Source organism: Oryctolagus cuniculus, chromosome 5, assembly GCF_964237555.1.
Source record: "Oryctolagus cuniculus chromosome 5, mOryCun1.1, whole genome shotgun sequence".
Taxonomy (NCBI): Eukaryota; Metazoa; Chordata; class Mammalia; order Lagomorpha; family Leporidae; genus Oryctolagus; species Oryctolagus cuniculus.
Window position 1 is genome coordinate 39,073,115 of NC_091436.1, and position 17,084 is coordinate 39,090,198.

The 17,084-nt window shown below is 39.7% G+C and overlaps 1 protein-coding gene across 23 annotated transcripts in view; it reads right to left on the reverse strand.

Annotated features, from left to right (window-relative positions):
* Window positions 1-17,084, reverse strand: part of L3MBTL3 (L3MBTL histone methyl-lysine binding protein 3) — a 160,400-nt gene that overhangs the window by 90,198 nt on the left and 53,118 nt on the right. For all 23 annotated transcript variants that reach the window (XM_070073602.1, XM_070073597.1, XM_070073594.1 and 20 more), the window contains 3 exons: window positions 16,968-17,059; window positions 13,488-13,639; window positions 1,951-2,027 (listed from right to left, as the gene is read on the reverse strand). In XM_070073602.1, coding sequence (XP_069929703.1) covers window positions 1,951-2,027; window positions 13,488-13,639; window positions 16,968-17,059 — 321 coding nt within the window. The remainder of the gene's footprint in view (window positions 1-1,950; window positions 2,028-13,487; window positions 13,640-16,967; window positions 17,060-17,084) is intronic.

A 17,084-nucleotide genomic window follows, 5' to 3' on the forward strand; every position in this document is an offset into this window, starting at 1 on the left:
TCAGGCCAATTGTCACCCACATGGGAGACTTGGATGAAGCTTCTGGTTCCTGTCTTTGGCCTGACTCAGCCCTGGCTATTTCAGCCACTTTAGGAGTGAACAAGCAGATAGAAAATTAATCTCTGTCTCTCTCAACTCTGCCTTTCAAATAAATAAATAAATCTTTTTTAAAAAAATTAAGAGATAATTGCAATTAGCTCTATTTTCCCTGTAAACTTGAGTGGGTATTAATGTGTAACATACATAATTTAAAATAAAAATAATTTTAAAATGCAAAGATTTTAATTTTGGAAGAGCAATAAACACAGGCTACATGAATAGAGAAGGGGAGGCCAGCAGGGCTGGTTAGGGAGGTAAATTCATCCATGAAGCAGCAGGGGTAATACAAGAGCAGCCACAGGGGAACTGCGGGATCAGGATCCTCCCCACCACAGGAGATCAGAGACCGGGCCAGCAACCTGCCTTAAATAACAGGGACCTGAGAAACTGCCGTTTTTTTCCCTCAAGGACCAAAGAGTAACACTGGTACATGCCCAAAAAGCCAGTCTCTCTATTTGGCCGGTTGTTAAAGTTTATGTGCACATTCCTTCACTGTGTTAAGATATATATAAAATAAACTTGACTATTCTAATCATTTTGAGGTGTATAATCCTATTGTTTAATGGTTCATTATTTATTTACCAGATCTCTGAATGGAATCAAAAAGAGTCAAGTTTAAAGAAAGGATTGACAAATGGACAGCTATGCAATCACCAGCCACTAAGATTTTATCAACCACAGGACATAAGAAGGCTAGAATGGGGGCCGGTGTTGTGGTGTAGCAGGCAAAGCTGCCACCTGTGATGCCACCATCCCATCTGGGCACCAGTTCAAGACCTAGATGCTCTACTTCTGATCCAGGTCCCAGCCCTGGCTGTTTCAGCCATTTGAGGAGGGGACCACCAGATGGAAGATCTCTCTCTCTCTCTCTTTCTCTCCCTTTTTCTGCCCTCTCTGTGACTCTGTCTTTCAAGTAAATAAATAAATCTTAAGAGAGAGAGAGAAGGAGAGAGAGGGGGAGAAAGAGAGGGAGAGAGAGAGAACACTAAAATGAGAATCTTCCAGGTGGCATCCCATTTGGGCCATGGAACCATTCATATCTTGCTACAGAATCTGTTCTTTAGCATATGAACTAAAAAGAAATCCTCAAAATGACATAAAACAAGGACACTATTTGTCAGCAGTTACACTGTTCCCTGCCTGAGAGAAAGTTAATAAGTCGAGAAGCCTATGTAGCCAGTCAGGCAGCACAAGTACCTAAAAACTGTAGAGAACAGAGACACACCACTAATTATACAGATGCAAAATCTACTCTGTAACTAGGAACCTCAATAGAAAGAGGAAATGCAAATGAGCAAGTTCTAAGCTAAATAAAAAATCTAAAGTACCAAGTTCTCACTTAAATATGAACCCCATTCTTCTATCGAAACAGATCCTGACATATATAGTCCATGCTCCATCCACAAATGCTGTGTCACCCATATCCATGCTTCTGCATTTGTCCAACCATAGACAATCCAATTCTATGTTAGATAATATGTTTACACGAACACCATAATGAAATGTGTATTAAAATAAATCTGGAAATTTCAAGTGGAGAAATGAAAGATATTTTAAAATCGAACTTACTTTTGCAAAAAAAGACCAAAGTTGAGACTGTGGTAGGGAGTAAGCCGAAGTCTTTATACTTGAAGTCACATCAAGGGACAGCAAATTAACACCTACAGAGCAGCTACCTGTTTTTCTGATAGTGTTACTGCAACATAACTATATTCAGTTGCTCAGGTATTGTCTATAGCTGCTTTTGCACCACAAAGCAAAACCTAAAATATCTACTATCTGACCCATAACAGATAAAGTCTGCATATTGCTGAAGCAACAAATAATATTAGACATACAACAAACACAAACCTGGTGGAGTGATAAGGGTTCGTCTATGTTCTTTACACCAACCAACTGGATGAATGTGTGGACTAGATGCTTCACACCTGCAGGTGAAACAAATTAAAAACTGTAGTGATCAGGATAGACACAATTACTAGGAAAAGTTTTTTTAAAAAAAAGTTATTTAGAGACTTCCACAGAATTCCATTTACTATGATTTATTCTGGGGGAAAAATTGCTAAACCAAAGGATCTTTCACTCTTCCAATATGTTAATATCAAGTAGATTTCTATTAGATTTAGCTAAGAATCATATTCATTTGACACTATGCAGTTTTCTTTCTTTTTTTTTTTTTTTTTTTTTTTGGACAGGCAGAGTGGACAGTGAGAGAGAGACAGAGAGAAAGGTCTTCCTTTGCCATTGGTTCACCCTCCAATGGCCGCCGCGGCCAGCGCGCTGCGGCCGGCGCACCGCGCTGATCCGATGCCAGGAGCCAGGAGCCAGGTGCTTTTCCTGGTCTCCCATGGGGTGCAGGGCCCAAGCACCTGGGCCATCCTCCACTGCACTCCCTGGCCACGGCAGAGGGCTGGCCTGGAAGAGGGGCAACCGGGACAGAATCCGGCGCCCCGACCGGGACTAGAACCCGGTGTGCCGGCGCCGCAAGGCGGAGGATTAGCCTAGTGAGCCGCGGCGCCGGCTACTATGCAGTTTTCTTTCTGCTATAAATTTTGTTGTACTCTGTACTTTCAAAAAAGGAAAAGTTAAAAGACAACATCACTAAAATTCAAAATATCAGTTGATAAAGGTCATGTGGAAAAAAAGATTGTATATACAGAAAGTTAAATTATTTCAGTATCTCTGAAAGCAAATACAAAAAGAAGCTCCATCACTCAAAACCAACATGCGATTCCTATTACCCATTAGAATGGCAGAGAACAGGAACAGGAACTGAGACAAAGTCTCTCTTTCCTTCACCTCTCTCTCTTTTTTTTTTTTTTTTACAGGCAGAGTGGACAGTGAGAGAGAGAGACAGAGAGAAAGGTCTTCCTTTGGCCGTTGGTTCACCCTCCAATGGCCGCCACAGCCAGCGCACTGCGCTGATCCAATGGCAGGAGCCAGGTACTTATCCTGGTCTCCCATGGGGTGCAGGGCCCAAGGACCTGGGCCATCCTCCACTGCACTTCCTGGCCACAGCAGAGAGCTGGCCTGGTATAGGGGCAACCGGGACAGAATCCGGCGCCCCGACTGGGACTAGAACCCGGTGTGCCAGCGCCGCAAGGCGGAGGATTAGCCTAGTGAGCCGCGGCGCTGGCCTTTTCTTCACCTCTTTCTTCTCCTCCTGTCATCTTTACTGTAGTCAAGCAAGTATTTTTTTCAAAGGCCCTTAATCAATATGCACCTCTGGTACATCTGCTTCTTTGGTCCTTAAAACCACACTTGTTTTATGTCTTCCTCATCTCAACATGTGAAATGTTCCATCCGTTCATTAGCTTACTCATTCATTCAAACATTGAGTGCTTATGAGGTACTTGGATGGCCCTGATGACATGGCTGCAAATAAGACAAATATAAGCTCCTTAAGGCATAAGTGACACTATGTATAGTGGGAAGACACAAGAGATAAACACATAAAATACAGACTCTGGTAACACAATGCTATGCACACAAATGACGAGAAGGAAAGGCATGGAGTAGGACAATGCAAAAGCTCTCCTGTACTTGTCCAGGCAACCGGCAGATAAGGCAACATTTGAGCAAAGACCTGAAAGAACTGAAGACAGAACCCCATCCACTCAACAATATGAAAGGAAACCATCCCAGGCAGAGGGGACACATCCAGGCAGAAACCGTGGAGGATGACGTCAGGAGTGGGAAGAACAACTGAAGGAAGGAGAGCAGGAAATGAGGTCAGAAAGGGCCTTGAGCCCATGGTGAAGTCTTGGGATGTTCTCAGGGAGAAGGGGACATCACCGTGAAGCGTTTCAGGCAGAGGAGCTACATAACCTGATTACACCTTAAAGTAACTTCTCTGTTATACAGACGAAATGACCTCGGGAGCAAGAGGACAGGTGGTCAGAGGCGACTGCCAGAGCTGATGATGGTGGCTGGTCAGAGTGAGCCATGAAGTTAACAATAAGCGACTGTTTCAGAAAGACATTTTAAGAGTAAATGACCAGACACTGGAACCCAGAGGATTTGCTGATAGATTTTACATCAGGTGGGAGCGAAGTGAAGCAGTCAAGAAGTTACAAGGGTTGGCACATGGACCAGCAGGAGACTGTGGCTGCCGTCTTTCGAGGTGGGAAAGATGGCAAACACAGTCTGACATTCCAAGTGAGTGAATGGCCCTGCTATTGATGGGTCTAACAGGTAAAGATGCCAAAGAGACAATGAGCCAAAATCTTCAGTTCAAGGGCCAAGTTCAAGGTAAAAATACAAATTTGGGAGTCATCAGCGTTTGAGATGGTACTAATGCTGTGAGTAGAGCTGAGACTGTGTAGAGTGAAGCAGAGAACAGCAGAGGTAGAAGGCAAAGTGTATAAATTTAAGAGTAGCAAAAAACAGAGACCTTTCTTAGAAACGTTCCAAGTGATGAGATTAGCAAAGAGCCACTGCCTTCCAAACCAACCCTTCCAAGGGCACAGCATAAATAGTCACATATAGTGAGTTAATGAAGCCAATAGTGCTGATTATTCTCAGAACTAACTGCAGTAGAAAATACCTTCATCTTTATAATAAATGGCTTCTTTACTCACTTGTTATCTCATATGCCCCTCATCAAACACTATTTTTCTCTCTATATTAGAGTGACATGGGCATGTGTGGAGGGGGAGGGGATATGAGATTATATGAAAGGAAAAAAAGCATGGCTAGGTCAGTGCCAAGTTCTTTTGGTAACTGCCACATTTCTTAAAATACATTTTCTCATGGAAGATATTTTAATACATAATTCCTTTTGATGCACTTTGTTATAAACTGCATAAACCAAACTTTACAGCTCTGGGTTTGATTATCTTAATTTCTTCCTAAACAATAATTTTGGTTATGGATTACTACTAAGGACTTTATTTTAGAGAATGGTATTAATTCATGAAAAAATACTAGCAGGAGAGTGAAGAGGCAACCGACAGAATGGGAAAAAATATTCGCAAACTATGCTACAGATAAAGGATTAATAACCAGAATCTACAAAGAGATCAAGAAACTCCACAAAAACAAAACAAAACAACCCACTTAAGAGATAGGCCAAGGACCTCAATAGACATTTTTCAAAAGAGGAAATCCAAATGGTCAACAGACACATGAAAAAATGTTCAAGATCACTAGCAATAAGGGAAATGCAAATCAAAACCACAATAAGGTTCCACCTCACCCCGGTTAGAATGGCTCACATTCAAAAATCTACCAACAACAGATGCTAGTGAGGATGTGGGGGAAAAGGGACACTAACCCACTGTTGGTGGGAATGCAAACTGGTCAAGCCACTATGGAAGTCAGTCTGGAGATTCCTCAGAAACCTGAAGATAACCCTACCATTCAACCCAGCCATCCCACTCCTTGGAATTTACCCAAAGGAAATTAAATTGGGAAACAAAAAAACGGTCTGTACCTTAATGTTTATTGCAGCACAATTCACAATAGCTAAGACCTGGAACCAACCTAAATGCCCATCAACGGTAGACTGGATAAAGAAATTATGGGATATGTACTCTATAGAATACTATACAGCAGTAAAAAACAATGAAATCAGGTCATTTGCAACAAAATGGAGGAATCTGGAAAACATTATGCTGAGTGAAATAAGCCAGTCCCAAAGGGACAAATATCATATATTCTCCCTGATCGGTGACAACTAACCGAGCACCAAAAAGGAAACCTGTTAAAGTGAAATGTACACTATGAGAAACAGTGACTTGATCAGCCCTTGTCCTGATTGTTGATGAACAAGTTAATATGTTATCCCTCTTAGTATTTTTTGTTTGTTTGTTCTACTTAATACTTTTGGTTGAATTCTGCAATTAATACACAGTCATTCTTAAGTGTTGAAACTTAACTGAAAAGTGATCCCTGTTAAATATAAGAGTGGGAATAAGAGAGGGAAGAGATGTGCAATTCGGGACATGCTCAAGCTGACTTGCCCCAAACGGTAGAGTTAGAAACATACCAGGGGATTCCAATTCAATCCCATCAAGGTGGCATGTACCAATGCCATCTCACTAGTCCAAGTGATCAATTTCAGTTCACAATTGATCATAATGATAGGACTAAGAGACAAAGGGATCACATAAACAAGAATAGTGTCTGCAAATACTAGCTGATAGAATAAAAAAGGGAGAGAATGGTCCAACATGGGAAGTGGGATACACAGCAGAATCACAGAATGGCAGATGTCCTAAACAGCACTTTGGCCTCAAAATCAGCCCTTAAGGCATGCGGATCTGGCTGAAAAGCCCATGAGAGTATTTCAGGCATGGAAAGCCAAGACACTCTGGCAAAAAAACAACAGCAACAACAACAACAACAACAAACAAACCAACTTAAATGAAAGATCTCCGCGAGTGAGATCCCAGTGAAAAGAACAGATCATCAAAGGAGGAGGTACCTTTCTCTGAAGCGAGGAGAGAACTTCCACTTCGACTACGACCTTGTCTAAGTATGATCAGAGTTGGTGAACTCAAAAGGCTTCCATAGCCTTGGCAACTCCTGACAAGAGCCTAGGGTAATTACTGAGGCCATAAACAAGAGTGTCAATTTGTTAAGTCAACAACAGGAGTCACTGTGCACTTACTCCTCATGTAGGATCTCTGTCCTCAATGTGCTGTACATTGTGATTTAATGCTATAACTAGTACTCAAACAGTATTTTTCACTTTGTGTTTCTATGTGGGTGCAAACTGTTGAAATCTTTACTTAATATATGCTAAACTGATCTTCTGTATATAAAGAGAAACGAAAATGAATCTTGATGTGAATGGAAGGGGAGAGGGAGTGGGAAAGGGGAGGGTTGCGGGTGGGAGGGACGTTATGGGGGGGAAGCCATTGTAATCCATAAGCTGTACTTTGGAAATTTATATTCATTAAATAATAGTTAAAAAAAAAGAAAAAACGACATTAGTTTTATTTTTCCTTTCCTAATACAGTAGTTTTTCTAATTATCTGCAGGACTCCTGTTGATTATTTTCAAGTGAGAATATTAAACACTACAAACTTTTGATTTCTCTTTAAGTCATAATCAAAAAAAATAATGTGGCTTATTGTGACAATTCATTCTTAAATTATCTGAATCTATTAACATAAAGCTTTTAATAATATCTAAATACAACCAAAATCACCATTTGAAATGAACCTGGAGACCATCTCAATAAAGAAGACAAAATATCCCTATTTTTATCTATTTTACAAACGTGGGTACCTCAAAAATGTTCATTAAAATGGAATTAGAAGTCTGAACTTATTTTGGTGCTAAGGATGTTTTGAAATTGATGCATAGTTTTTTTTTTCATAATACACATCTCCACGTACTATGAATAAACTGTTTTTGCACCAAAATCAACCCGTATCATTAAATCTGTAAGTTTTGAAGTACTCTCTTATGTTTTCAAAAAGCAAACCATACTTCATTCAAAAACTGGAAGGCTGTGAAATCCTTCCTGCTCCCACTGTGAAACAAGTCATCTCTTAGTCCCATCTAGTGTTCAAAATCAGAAATGTAACTGCAAAGAAATAGAATGAAGAACAACTAATGGCAAAGTCTGGCACATCACTGATTACTGTGCCTCTCTCTTTCTTCAGAGTTTTCACATATATCACAGAAGTCATTTTCAAAAAATCATTTAATAGTTCATTTCATAAAAGTGCACATTATTCAAGACAGCTGCTAAGATCCAAATTAGACCTAAACTGGTAAGTCTTGAAAGGATCAGAATCCAAAGAAATAATTTATGAAAAATCCATGTTTATGATAGAAGGATCAAATGTACAGACCGAAAAGACCATTTCATGGAAACACAAAGAGGTTAAGGGATTTCCCCAAGCCCTTGGGTTAAAAAAAAAAAAAAAATCCTGGTATTATCAGTGACAGCCAGAAAGCTAAACAAAAGTCATGCACCCAGGTTGGGTTCTGCAGATCTAGGCAGAGAGTCAAGGAGAACATTTGAAGATGCTGCCTTAAGGGAAATATCAAAGTCCTTCATTTCAAGAAATAATGCTTCAGACTCATTGAGGAAATACAGGACACTTGGCCTCTCCCACTCCCTAAACCCAGAGCACAGCTCTGCCAATTTATTAACCAGTTCCCTCCTGCCCTGGCCCTGCCATTTGCTAACGTGCCATGGCCCTCATGGCTCTGTGCTTTACTTTTTTTTTTTTTTTTTTTTTTAAGATTTAGTTACTTATTTGAAAGTCAGAGTTACACAGAGAGAGGAGAAGCAGAGAGAGAGAGAGAGAGAGAGAGAGAGAAAGAGAGAGAGAGGTCTTCCATCCTCTGGTTCACTCCCCAACTGGCCACAATGGCCAGAGCTGTGCCGATCCCAAGCCAGGAGCCAGGAGCTTCTTCCAGGTCTCCCACACGGGCACAGGGGCCCAAGCACTTGAGCCGTCTTCTACTGCTTTCCCGGGCCATAGCATAGAGCTGGATTGGGAGTGAAGCAGCTGGGACTTGAACCGGCGCCTATATGGGATGCCAACACTGCAGGCGGCAGCTTTACTCGCTTCGCCACAGCTCCGACCCCTGTGCTTTACTTCTGAACCCCAGAGTTCCTCCGGCTGAGTCACCTGGGTCTCCCTCCCACCCTTAATTCACACGCCACAGTAGCTTTAACAGTATTCATTTGCTTCCTACTTAGAGCCTTTCACCAACTCAGTGACTACTTGGAAAACATAAAGGCGATGCCATCACCCTGCTGGCAAATGTTCCTTTTCTTGCTTTCTTTCCTCCAGACTAAGACAGATTAGAGTTTAGAGCCCATCCTAAGAGACCTGGTGCCATCAAAACCCAGTCTCTGATAACTCCACTGCCTCCCTCTGCAGTGGCCTCCTTCCTCCTTCCTTCTGCTGTGCGTGCTGGGAACCCTTCCTGGAAGTCCACTCCCTCTCAAGCAATGATTCGCTTTTAACTTCATTCACTGCCTCTATCTTGTCAGCTTTTGCAAATTGGTTTCTGTTCCTAAAACTCTTCACAACTTCCTGATGAGGTAAGTATTATTATTGACCCCCTTTGCAAAGGGGGCAACTACAGCTTAGAAGATCTAAGGCATAAACTGGCTGCCATTCCCCAAACATACCCAAGTGCTATCCTTGACCAGGAATATCTCATCTAAGTCATCAGTTCCTTTCGTCCTTCTTGGTCCAGCTCAAATCCCTTCTCCCTGACAATGTTTTCTCCAGAACCCCGCTGTGAGTCTGACCCAGTCTTCCTCACCATGAGCCTCTGCAGACAGTAAGTGGATGCTTCTGATAACCAACACCATCTGCCACCATCCACGCTGCAGCCAGGACAGTGGTGTTTGTGTTTCCTTCTGCAGATCATCAGCCTCCTGGGGCTGAAGTTCAGAACTGTCCAGTCTAACCGATAGCCCCAGCGCTTCCCAAATTTAATCAAGTAACGGCAAGCCTGCTAACTTTGACACCACTCCAAGAAACTGACAGCATCGTGTCAACTTGTCAATATTATCTTATGGAGACTTCTGAAACTATTCTTACCCCAATTTATAAACAGAAAAGAGATCATCTCTAATAAAAATGTTTACAGTATAATCAGAGATAGCTGGGAAAAGGTCCCAGCCCAGGTTTGTTCTAATTCACTAATTTAACACTCTCCTTTTCATAGCATTATTTGTTGCTGATTTCTGCACAGCCTCACATACTGGAATGGAATCAAAGGCATCTGATGTTGCAACCTCACCCATTTAAAGCCTTTCTATTTAGCAATAGGCTAACTCTCCTGTTGTCTTGTCATGCCTTCCTGGAGGCTAAAAGGCAAGGTCACATGAAAATAACATTTCTAGGGGCCAGCACTGGGGTGCAGTGGGTGAAGCCACCACCTGCAGTGCTGGCATCCACATGGGCTCTGGTTCAAGTCTTGGCTGCTCCACTTTCTGTCTGGCTCTCTGCTGTGGCCTGGGAGAGCAGTGGAGGATGGCTCCAGTCCCTGGGCCCCTGCACTCAGGTAGGAGGCCCGGGGGAAGCTCCTGGCTCCTAATTTCAAATCGACACAGTTCCAGCCATTGTGGCCAGCTGTGGAGTGAACCAGCAGATGCGGGACCTCTGTCTGCCTCTCCTTCTCTCTGTGTAACTCTGACTTTCAAATAAATAAATAAATCTTAAAAAAAAAAAAAGAAAAGAAAATAACATTTCTAAAAAGGAAGACTTATTGCCAGTGCCCTGGGGAGACATGGAGAGAGGGTGATGTGATGTTTTCATTTCACAGGCTGTCCCCAAGCCCACATCTCCAGCAGGGCAGGGATGGTGGGGGGGGCTGTACAGAGCTGGGAAGATGGTGCTCCCCCATGGCACTCATTTTCCCAGGGGAATCCTTACAGTTCTTTCTAGTTCCAATATTCTGTGATATTTAGGAACTAAGTCTATGACCATTGAGGGGACAGAACAAAACAGTTACCAATGATCAGTAACGAAAGTTCAGAGGAAACACACAAGTAAAGCAAATTTTATTCTAATATATCCTATTTTCTTTTCATAAAAAACCTACTTCAATCCTGCATCCATTTTTATCGCATTCCTCTTTAGATGGAAGAAATGTTTTATTGCAGCTAAATATATGGCACCCCAAAAGTATACAGACATATATGTGTTTTCAAATTCCCACCAATCTAAAAAGAGATGTAGGGTGACAAGCTAATTCAAAGGAAAAAAAATTCACTTTCAAATTACTTTAAAGTAAGAAAGGAAACCCAATCTATAACCTGAATCACATACCTAAGTAATTTATGCTGATAAAAACCCAAATTCAAAGATCAAAGAACATAATGTTCAGTGAAATTGGAGAAATTCAAGTACACTTAAGCGATTTTCAGTGTTCCCTAATTGCACGCTGAGGAAGAGAATGCACTATTTCCTTTTTCTGATAATTAACAAAATAAGATTTCATGTCAATAGTTACCAGTGTAAGTAATCCTGAAAGTCCATGCCAGCCTGTGAATAATTATAGTAGTTTATATGGCATAAAAGTGCTAAATCAGTCTTTTAAAAGATCAGTATTTTCCTGTGCTCCTCCTGCTTGTTTTGGCATTAAAAAAAAGTGTAACAAATTCTTCTAAACTTAATTTCCCCTCTCCCCAAGGACAGTGTTTTGAATGGCAATACATCTTAAGTCAAATAAGTAACTTATACTTTAAAATACTGTAGTACTTATGAGACCATAAAAATAGACTGATATTTGCCCATTTTGTTTAAGTCACACAAAAGTTTAAAATACAAATTCTCCCCAAATGAACCAGAACTTTAAAAGCAAACATTCTCCATAATAAATGCTAATAATGGCTCTATGACATAAATGATAATAGTATTATTTACTAATGAAAGGACAGGACCCAGGTCATCACACTGGTATTGCCATCATCACAGCCCAGAAACACAGGAGGAGACAACATTTTAAATTCAAAATTTTCTTCTCCATCCAGAAATTCAAAATAAGTATGGACAATTCTAAATAGAACACCAATGGACAAGAACTATGAGGAACAGAACATGATAAACAATATGGTAGGACTCAATCAGCCAGTTCAGGCTGTGGGACTCAACAGGCCCAGTGACCTGGTTTCCTCAGTAAAAGATACAGGGAAGTGAAAATAGGGACTGTAAATTAACACAGATTAAGAGAACATCAAGACAATCACAAAGTGTGCACCTTATGTGGGTCTAAAACCACCAAAACTCAACAAGTGGGAGAAGTGTTTAAGTATGCTAATAATATTAAGAGCTATATTTAAAAATCAAAAAATAATCCCTATCTTTAGAAAGTAGAAATTAGAATATTCAAAAGAACTACGATATGGGCCGGCGCCGCAGCTCACTAGGCTAATCCTCCACCTTGCGGCGCTGGCACACCGGGTTCTAGTCCCAGTCGGGGCGCCGGATTCTGTCCCGGTTGCCCCTCTTCCAGGCCAGCTCTCTGCTGTGGCCAGGGAGTACAGTGGAGGATGGCCCAGGTCCTTGGGCCCTGCACCCCATGGGAGACCAGGATAAGTACCTGGCTCCTGCCATCGGATCAGCACAGTGCGCCGGCCGCAGCGGCCATTGGAGGGTGAACCAACAGCAAAAGGAAGACCTTTCTCTTTGTCTCTCTCACTGTCCACTCTGCCTGTCCCAAAAAAAAAAAAAAAGAACTACGATATGGCTTTACAATAATCTTAGATTTAGGATGTTAGGAGGAGGAATACAGTGGAAACAACATTGGATTTAAGCTGATAATTGCTGAAGCTAACTAAGTAAAGGCTGCAGATTATCGCTTTATTATTACACTTTTGTAAAGGATTGAAATTTTATTTAGATAAAAATTTTTATCACAAACTAAACACAAACACATCCCATGAAGAAAAATGATGCTTTATAGAACAAAGCTGAAGAAAACAAACCAAAATATTCAAAAGTAATACATCTTGAAATACAATCATGGAATGGCTTTTCCATATTATTTTTTAATTCTGTAAAAAGCAAAAGCACCACATAACAGAAAGCATTTTAAAAATATGAATAACAAAAGATTTCAAATTTTTATGCCTCCCTTCTTTTTAAACAATGTAAATAAAACTCAAATACCTAAGAATCCAATTACTACTATTTCAACTGAATATTTAAATACATATTTATTAAAAGGTAATGTCAAGCTTTCTTAAAATTCATCAGTATTTATATAAATTAATATTCACTTAATAATGCAACCTTAGTCATATTTTATTTCATTTCAAATGTTCTCTAGGTAGAACTGAATACTTCAGAAATCTGTTTCACCACAAAACTGAATTGTAGTAATCAATGAACATGAATTATGTTTGGAAAATCCTTAGTTCAACTATTTAATACAAATATGAAGGCTTTAATTATTTTATGATTATATAATTTTATATCTTGCCTTTACCAGTTTATGCATTATATCTAAAAAATCTAAGATTAAAAACATTATTCCTCAATTAATTTATTTGTATTCAGTTACTATGAATGGTTAAATTAGTTACTGGGAATGTACATACCAAGGAAGATTAGAATAAGTTCCTAAAAAGCTGATAGAGACACTGAAGCTGAAGGGGAAAGTGGGACATGGGCACACACATGTGTGTGATCTTGGGGATGTGGAGTGTGTAAATTTCACTTCCATGGTAGGAAGTCAACCAAAATCCATATCACAGGCTAGCATTAAAGGATGTTATTAAGAAATACATGCATTATGGAATAGGCAAAAAATTGAAAATCTGCAAGAGAAAACAGTGGGGCACATCATTGTTATTTCTTTGTTGTGAGTTTTGATTATTACGGTTTTTAAGCCATGTACCTTGTTTATTACATAAACATTACACTTTAAAAAGCACATATCACTGGAAAATGTCTCACCAATAGTCATAGCTCTCATCCCAGTTGTCAAAATGTACCAGGAAACGATTGTCCACCATATCTGTTACCGTGGCAACACAGATGAACGCAGGATTCTTTTTGTCTACAGCTTCAAGCTTCATTCCAACCCGGAAGCCTGATGGGATCACTGTCTATGGAAACACACAGATTCAATTAGAGATAAGCAGACATTTGCTGACAGCAAGACTAGCATACACTCTGCTCCTTCTGCACAAAGGCCCAGCATCTACTCTGTATTTATGTAAATTAAAAATTATGCCCCAGTTTCACTGCGCGGTCACTTTCCAACAAGCAGCAATAAAACAAAGTCCTGCTTCTACACCCATTTAACTATCTGAGCCTCAGAACTAAAATATACGCACATGCACAGGTGTTAAGATAATTTTACCTTGAGTTTTGGAATCTTAGTTAGAAGACTGTACTGGTTAGGCAAGATTTACTCACCACTGATTTCACATTTTGACCTTTTCTTTGATTACAGATTTAACAATAAAAGTTATTTCAAACAAAATATGCAGTTAATTGAGTTAAAAGTGTGCATGAGTCAATACAAATTCACCCCCCCTTTCTGAAAAGAACTCTGAAAAGAGTACTGAAAGTAGGTCATCTTCATACAGAGAAGGCTGCAAAGCATTACAACTGTAACTTCACACAACAGTAGCAGCAGAACTAGCTGTAAATAGGCAAATATGCAGCCATTCAAAATAGTTGCTAGTTTAAGGAAGCTCACAGATTACCAGCCATCTGGGACACGAACAAATGCAGTGAAAGTTCAGTAAGAGTGTGTGTCTGAGGTACAGTAATATATAAACATCCCTACATTCTTTTGTAAGGAAAAATATCTAAATCTCAAATTAATGTACCTGGTTATTAATTATGCCAATCACAATATGCATAGTCATCTTTTCTAAAAATGTCTTCTGAGTAGAATAAAATATACAGGTATTATTCTAAGTATTTCAAGCAAAATAAATGTTCTCTGTCTTTTTACTGTAATTATACAGCCATCACTGCAAAAATGGAGACAGCCATTTATCTAAAAATGTTACAATAAGTCTTGTGTGAATTGGAGGAGCAGGTACTAATGCTACACTGCAATTTTCAATGTACACTGAAGTCTAAAAATTACTTTCAGTGCTAAAAGCATAAGTATTTGAGTATTTGGGAGTGGACAAATCTAGAAACAGGAAAATAACCAAACACGGCGCCCACAGTTAAGTTTCATGCTAGCAATGAGCAGAATTTAATAGGCATGTTCAAGGTAGTCAAGACTAGACTGAAGCTACCCTCAGAGAAGAAACCAGGGCACCAGCAGCCGACTACTAAGTTCTCACCTAAGTGATCCTCCTCCCTGCAGTAAGTCCCCACAGGGAGCATCCACAGTTCACATATCAGCAAGTAAGCATCCTTTCAATTAAGGTATTTTTAAAATAATAACATGCTCATTATCTCTATTAGTTGCACAGACACATAACACACTCCACTTCTCGCATTCAACCTGGTTTGTGTTCAGTTTACGCAGAGAATGCTTCAGCTATTAGGCTGATATTAACAATTAGATAATACCATTTCCCAAAGGGAAGGTTTTCGGAGGGTTGGTGAGAAGGCTTTTCCCCACTGTTGGTATTTATTTCCATCTGGAAAGAACCCTGTTAGTGAAACATCACTGCGTCTCTCCACCTTCTCACTGGCACTTGCCTGGCGAATCACGGAAGAGAAACCAGTTACCTCTTGAGAGGCCCCTGGACTGCTGGGTGCATGACTTCTACTCTGCTCCTAGAAGTCCAGTGCTCCCTGGGGTTTGGGAGTCAGGCAGGGAATCCCATTAATTTCAGGGCCCAGAATTAAGAAGCTGATTTATTCACAAAGACAGGACATAGATGTTCTACACCTCAGCCCTAATCAGTTGCAGTTGTGTATTCTGTTTGCCAGCTGCTTGTCCTCTGTTCCCTCCAATTAGGTCAGAGCTTGGAGAAAGAGGAGTTTAACCTGCCAAGGCCCTTTCAGAGATGCTAACAGAGGAACAGGTAGTGAAAAGTAGGAATGCAGGTCCAGACACACATCCAGACTTTGCTTCTACTATAGTGCAGATAGCGCTGTAAGTTGGAGTGAAGGTACATCAGTCTCTAGCACTCTCTTGTATGTGAAAGAAACAGGGCTCACTCTGGGAACGCCATCTGACCAGCACTCCTAAGGAAATGATGAGAACAATAAAGAGCCCAATTTAATTTTTATGCAGCTTAGTTGTAAATTACACGTGGATATGGTACTACGTTCCCTCCTATCCAATAAAAAAGCAACTGTAATATGGCTATAAAGTAGAAATTTATTCATGAAGATCCTAAGTTAATTTTAAACTTTAATTAACATAAGAATACTCTATTTACCAAGGCAACAAAATTTATTATAGCTCCTTCCTATCACTTGGGATTTATCCTAGGAGATACTCAAAAATCACTTAAAAACAGGAAATGAGATCCCTCTCACCACACAGAAAAATCAACTCAGAAGACCTGATACTATGAAATTGCTAGAAAACAACATTTCAAGACATTGATGTAGGCAGCAAATTTTGGATAAGACCTCAAAAGCTTAGGCAATAAAATATTAGACAAAAAGGATTAAAATAAACTATTAAGTTTCTGTACAGCAAAGGAAAAAATCAACAGGGAAAGAAACAATCAACAGAGTGAAAATATTTGCAAGTTATCTACCTGACAAAGGATTTATATGCAGTATACAAGGTACTCAAAAAACTCAACAACCAATCTAGTTAAGAAATGATTTTACAAGGGATATGAATTGACATTTTTCAATAAAAGAAATACAAGTACATGAAAAAATGGTCAATATCACTAGTCACCAGGGAAATGCAAATCAAAACCTCAATGACATTATCACTTCACCTCTGTTAGAATGGCTATTATCAAACAGTAACAAATGCTGGCGAGTATGTAAAGAAAGGAGAATTCTTATACACCACTGTTGGTAGGAATGTAAATTAGTACAGCCACTACAGTGCCAAAACACACTACAAACAGAACAGCCATATGATCCTGCAACCTCATTACTAGATATATAGCTAAAAGAAATGAAATCACTATATCAAAGCAATACTTCATCACCATGTTTACTGCAGGCTAATTCACACAGCCAAAATACATAAGCAACCAAGGTGTCCATCACCAGATGAACTTATAAAAAAAAAACGTGGTGCATATTTCTGACAGATGAGAGGGGCTCCAAGGGTTTAATTAGAAAGTGACGACAAAGCAGGAGAAATTTTAATTACCCTGATGTAATCAGTACATTGTATACATGTACTGAAATGTCTCACTGTACCCTATAAATATGTAAAATTATTGTCAAGAGATTTTAATGGATTAAGAAGTAAATTTTAAAATAAAAATAAATAAAAAATATTTTCTTTGAAAGAAAAGGCATTTGAGATATACTTACTATATTCTGGTTTTCAAATAATGATTTAGGAGCAGCTTGAGCCTTGCATGTCTTAAGATAGGTCTGCCAATTAAATTCTTCTTCTTTATATCCTAAGACAAGCACATATGAAAAGAC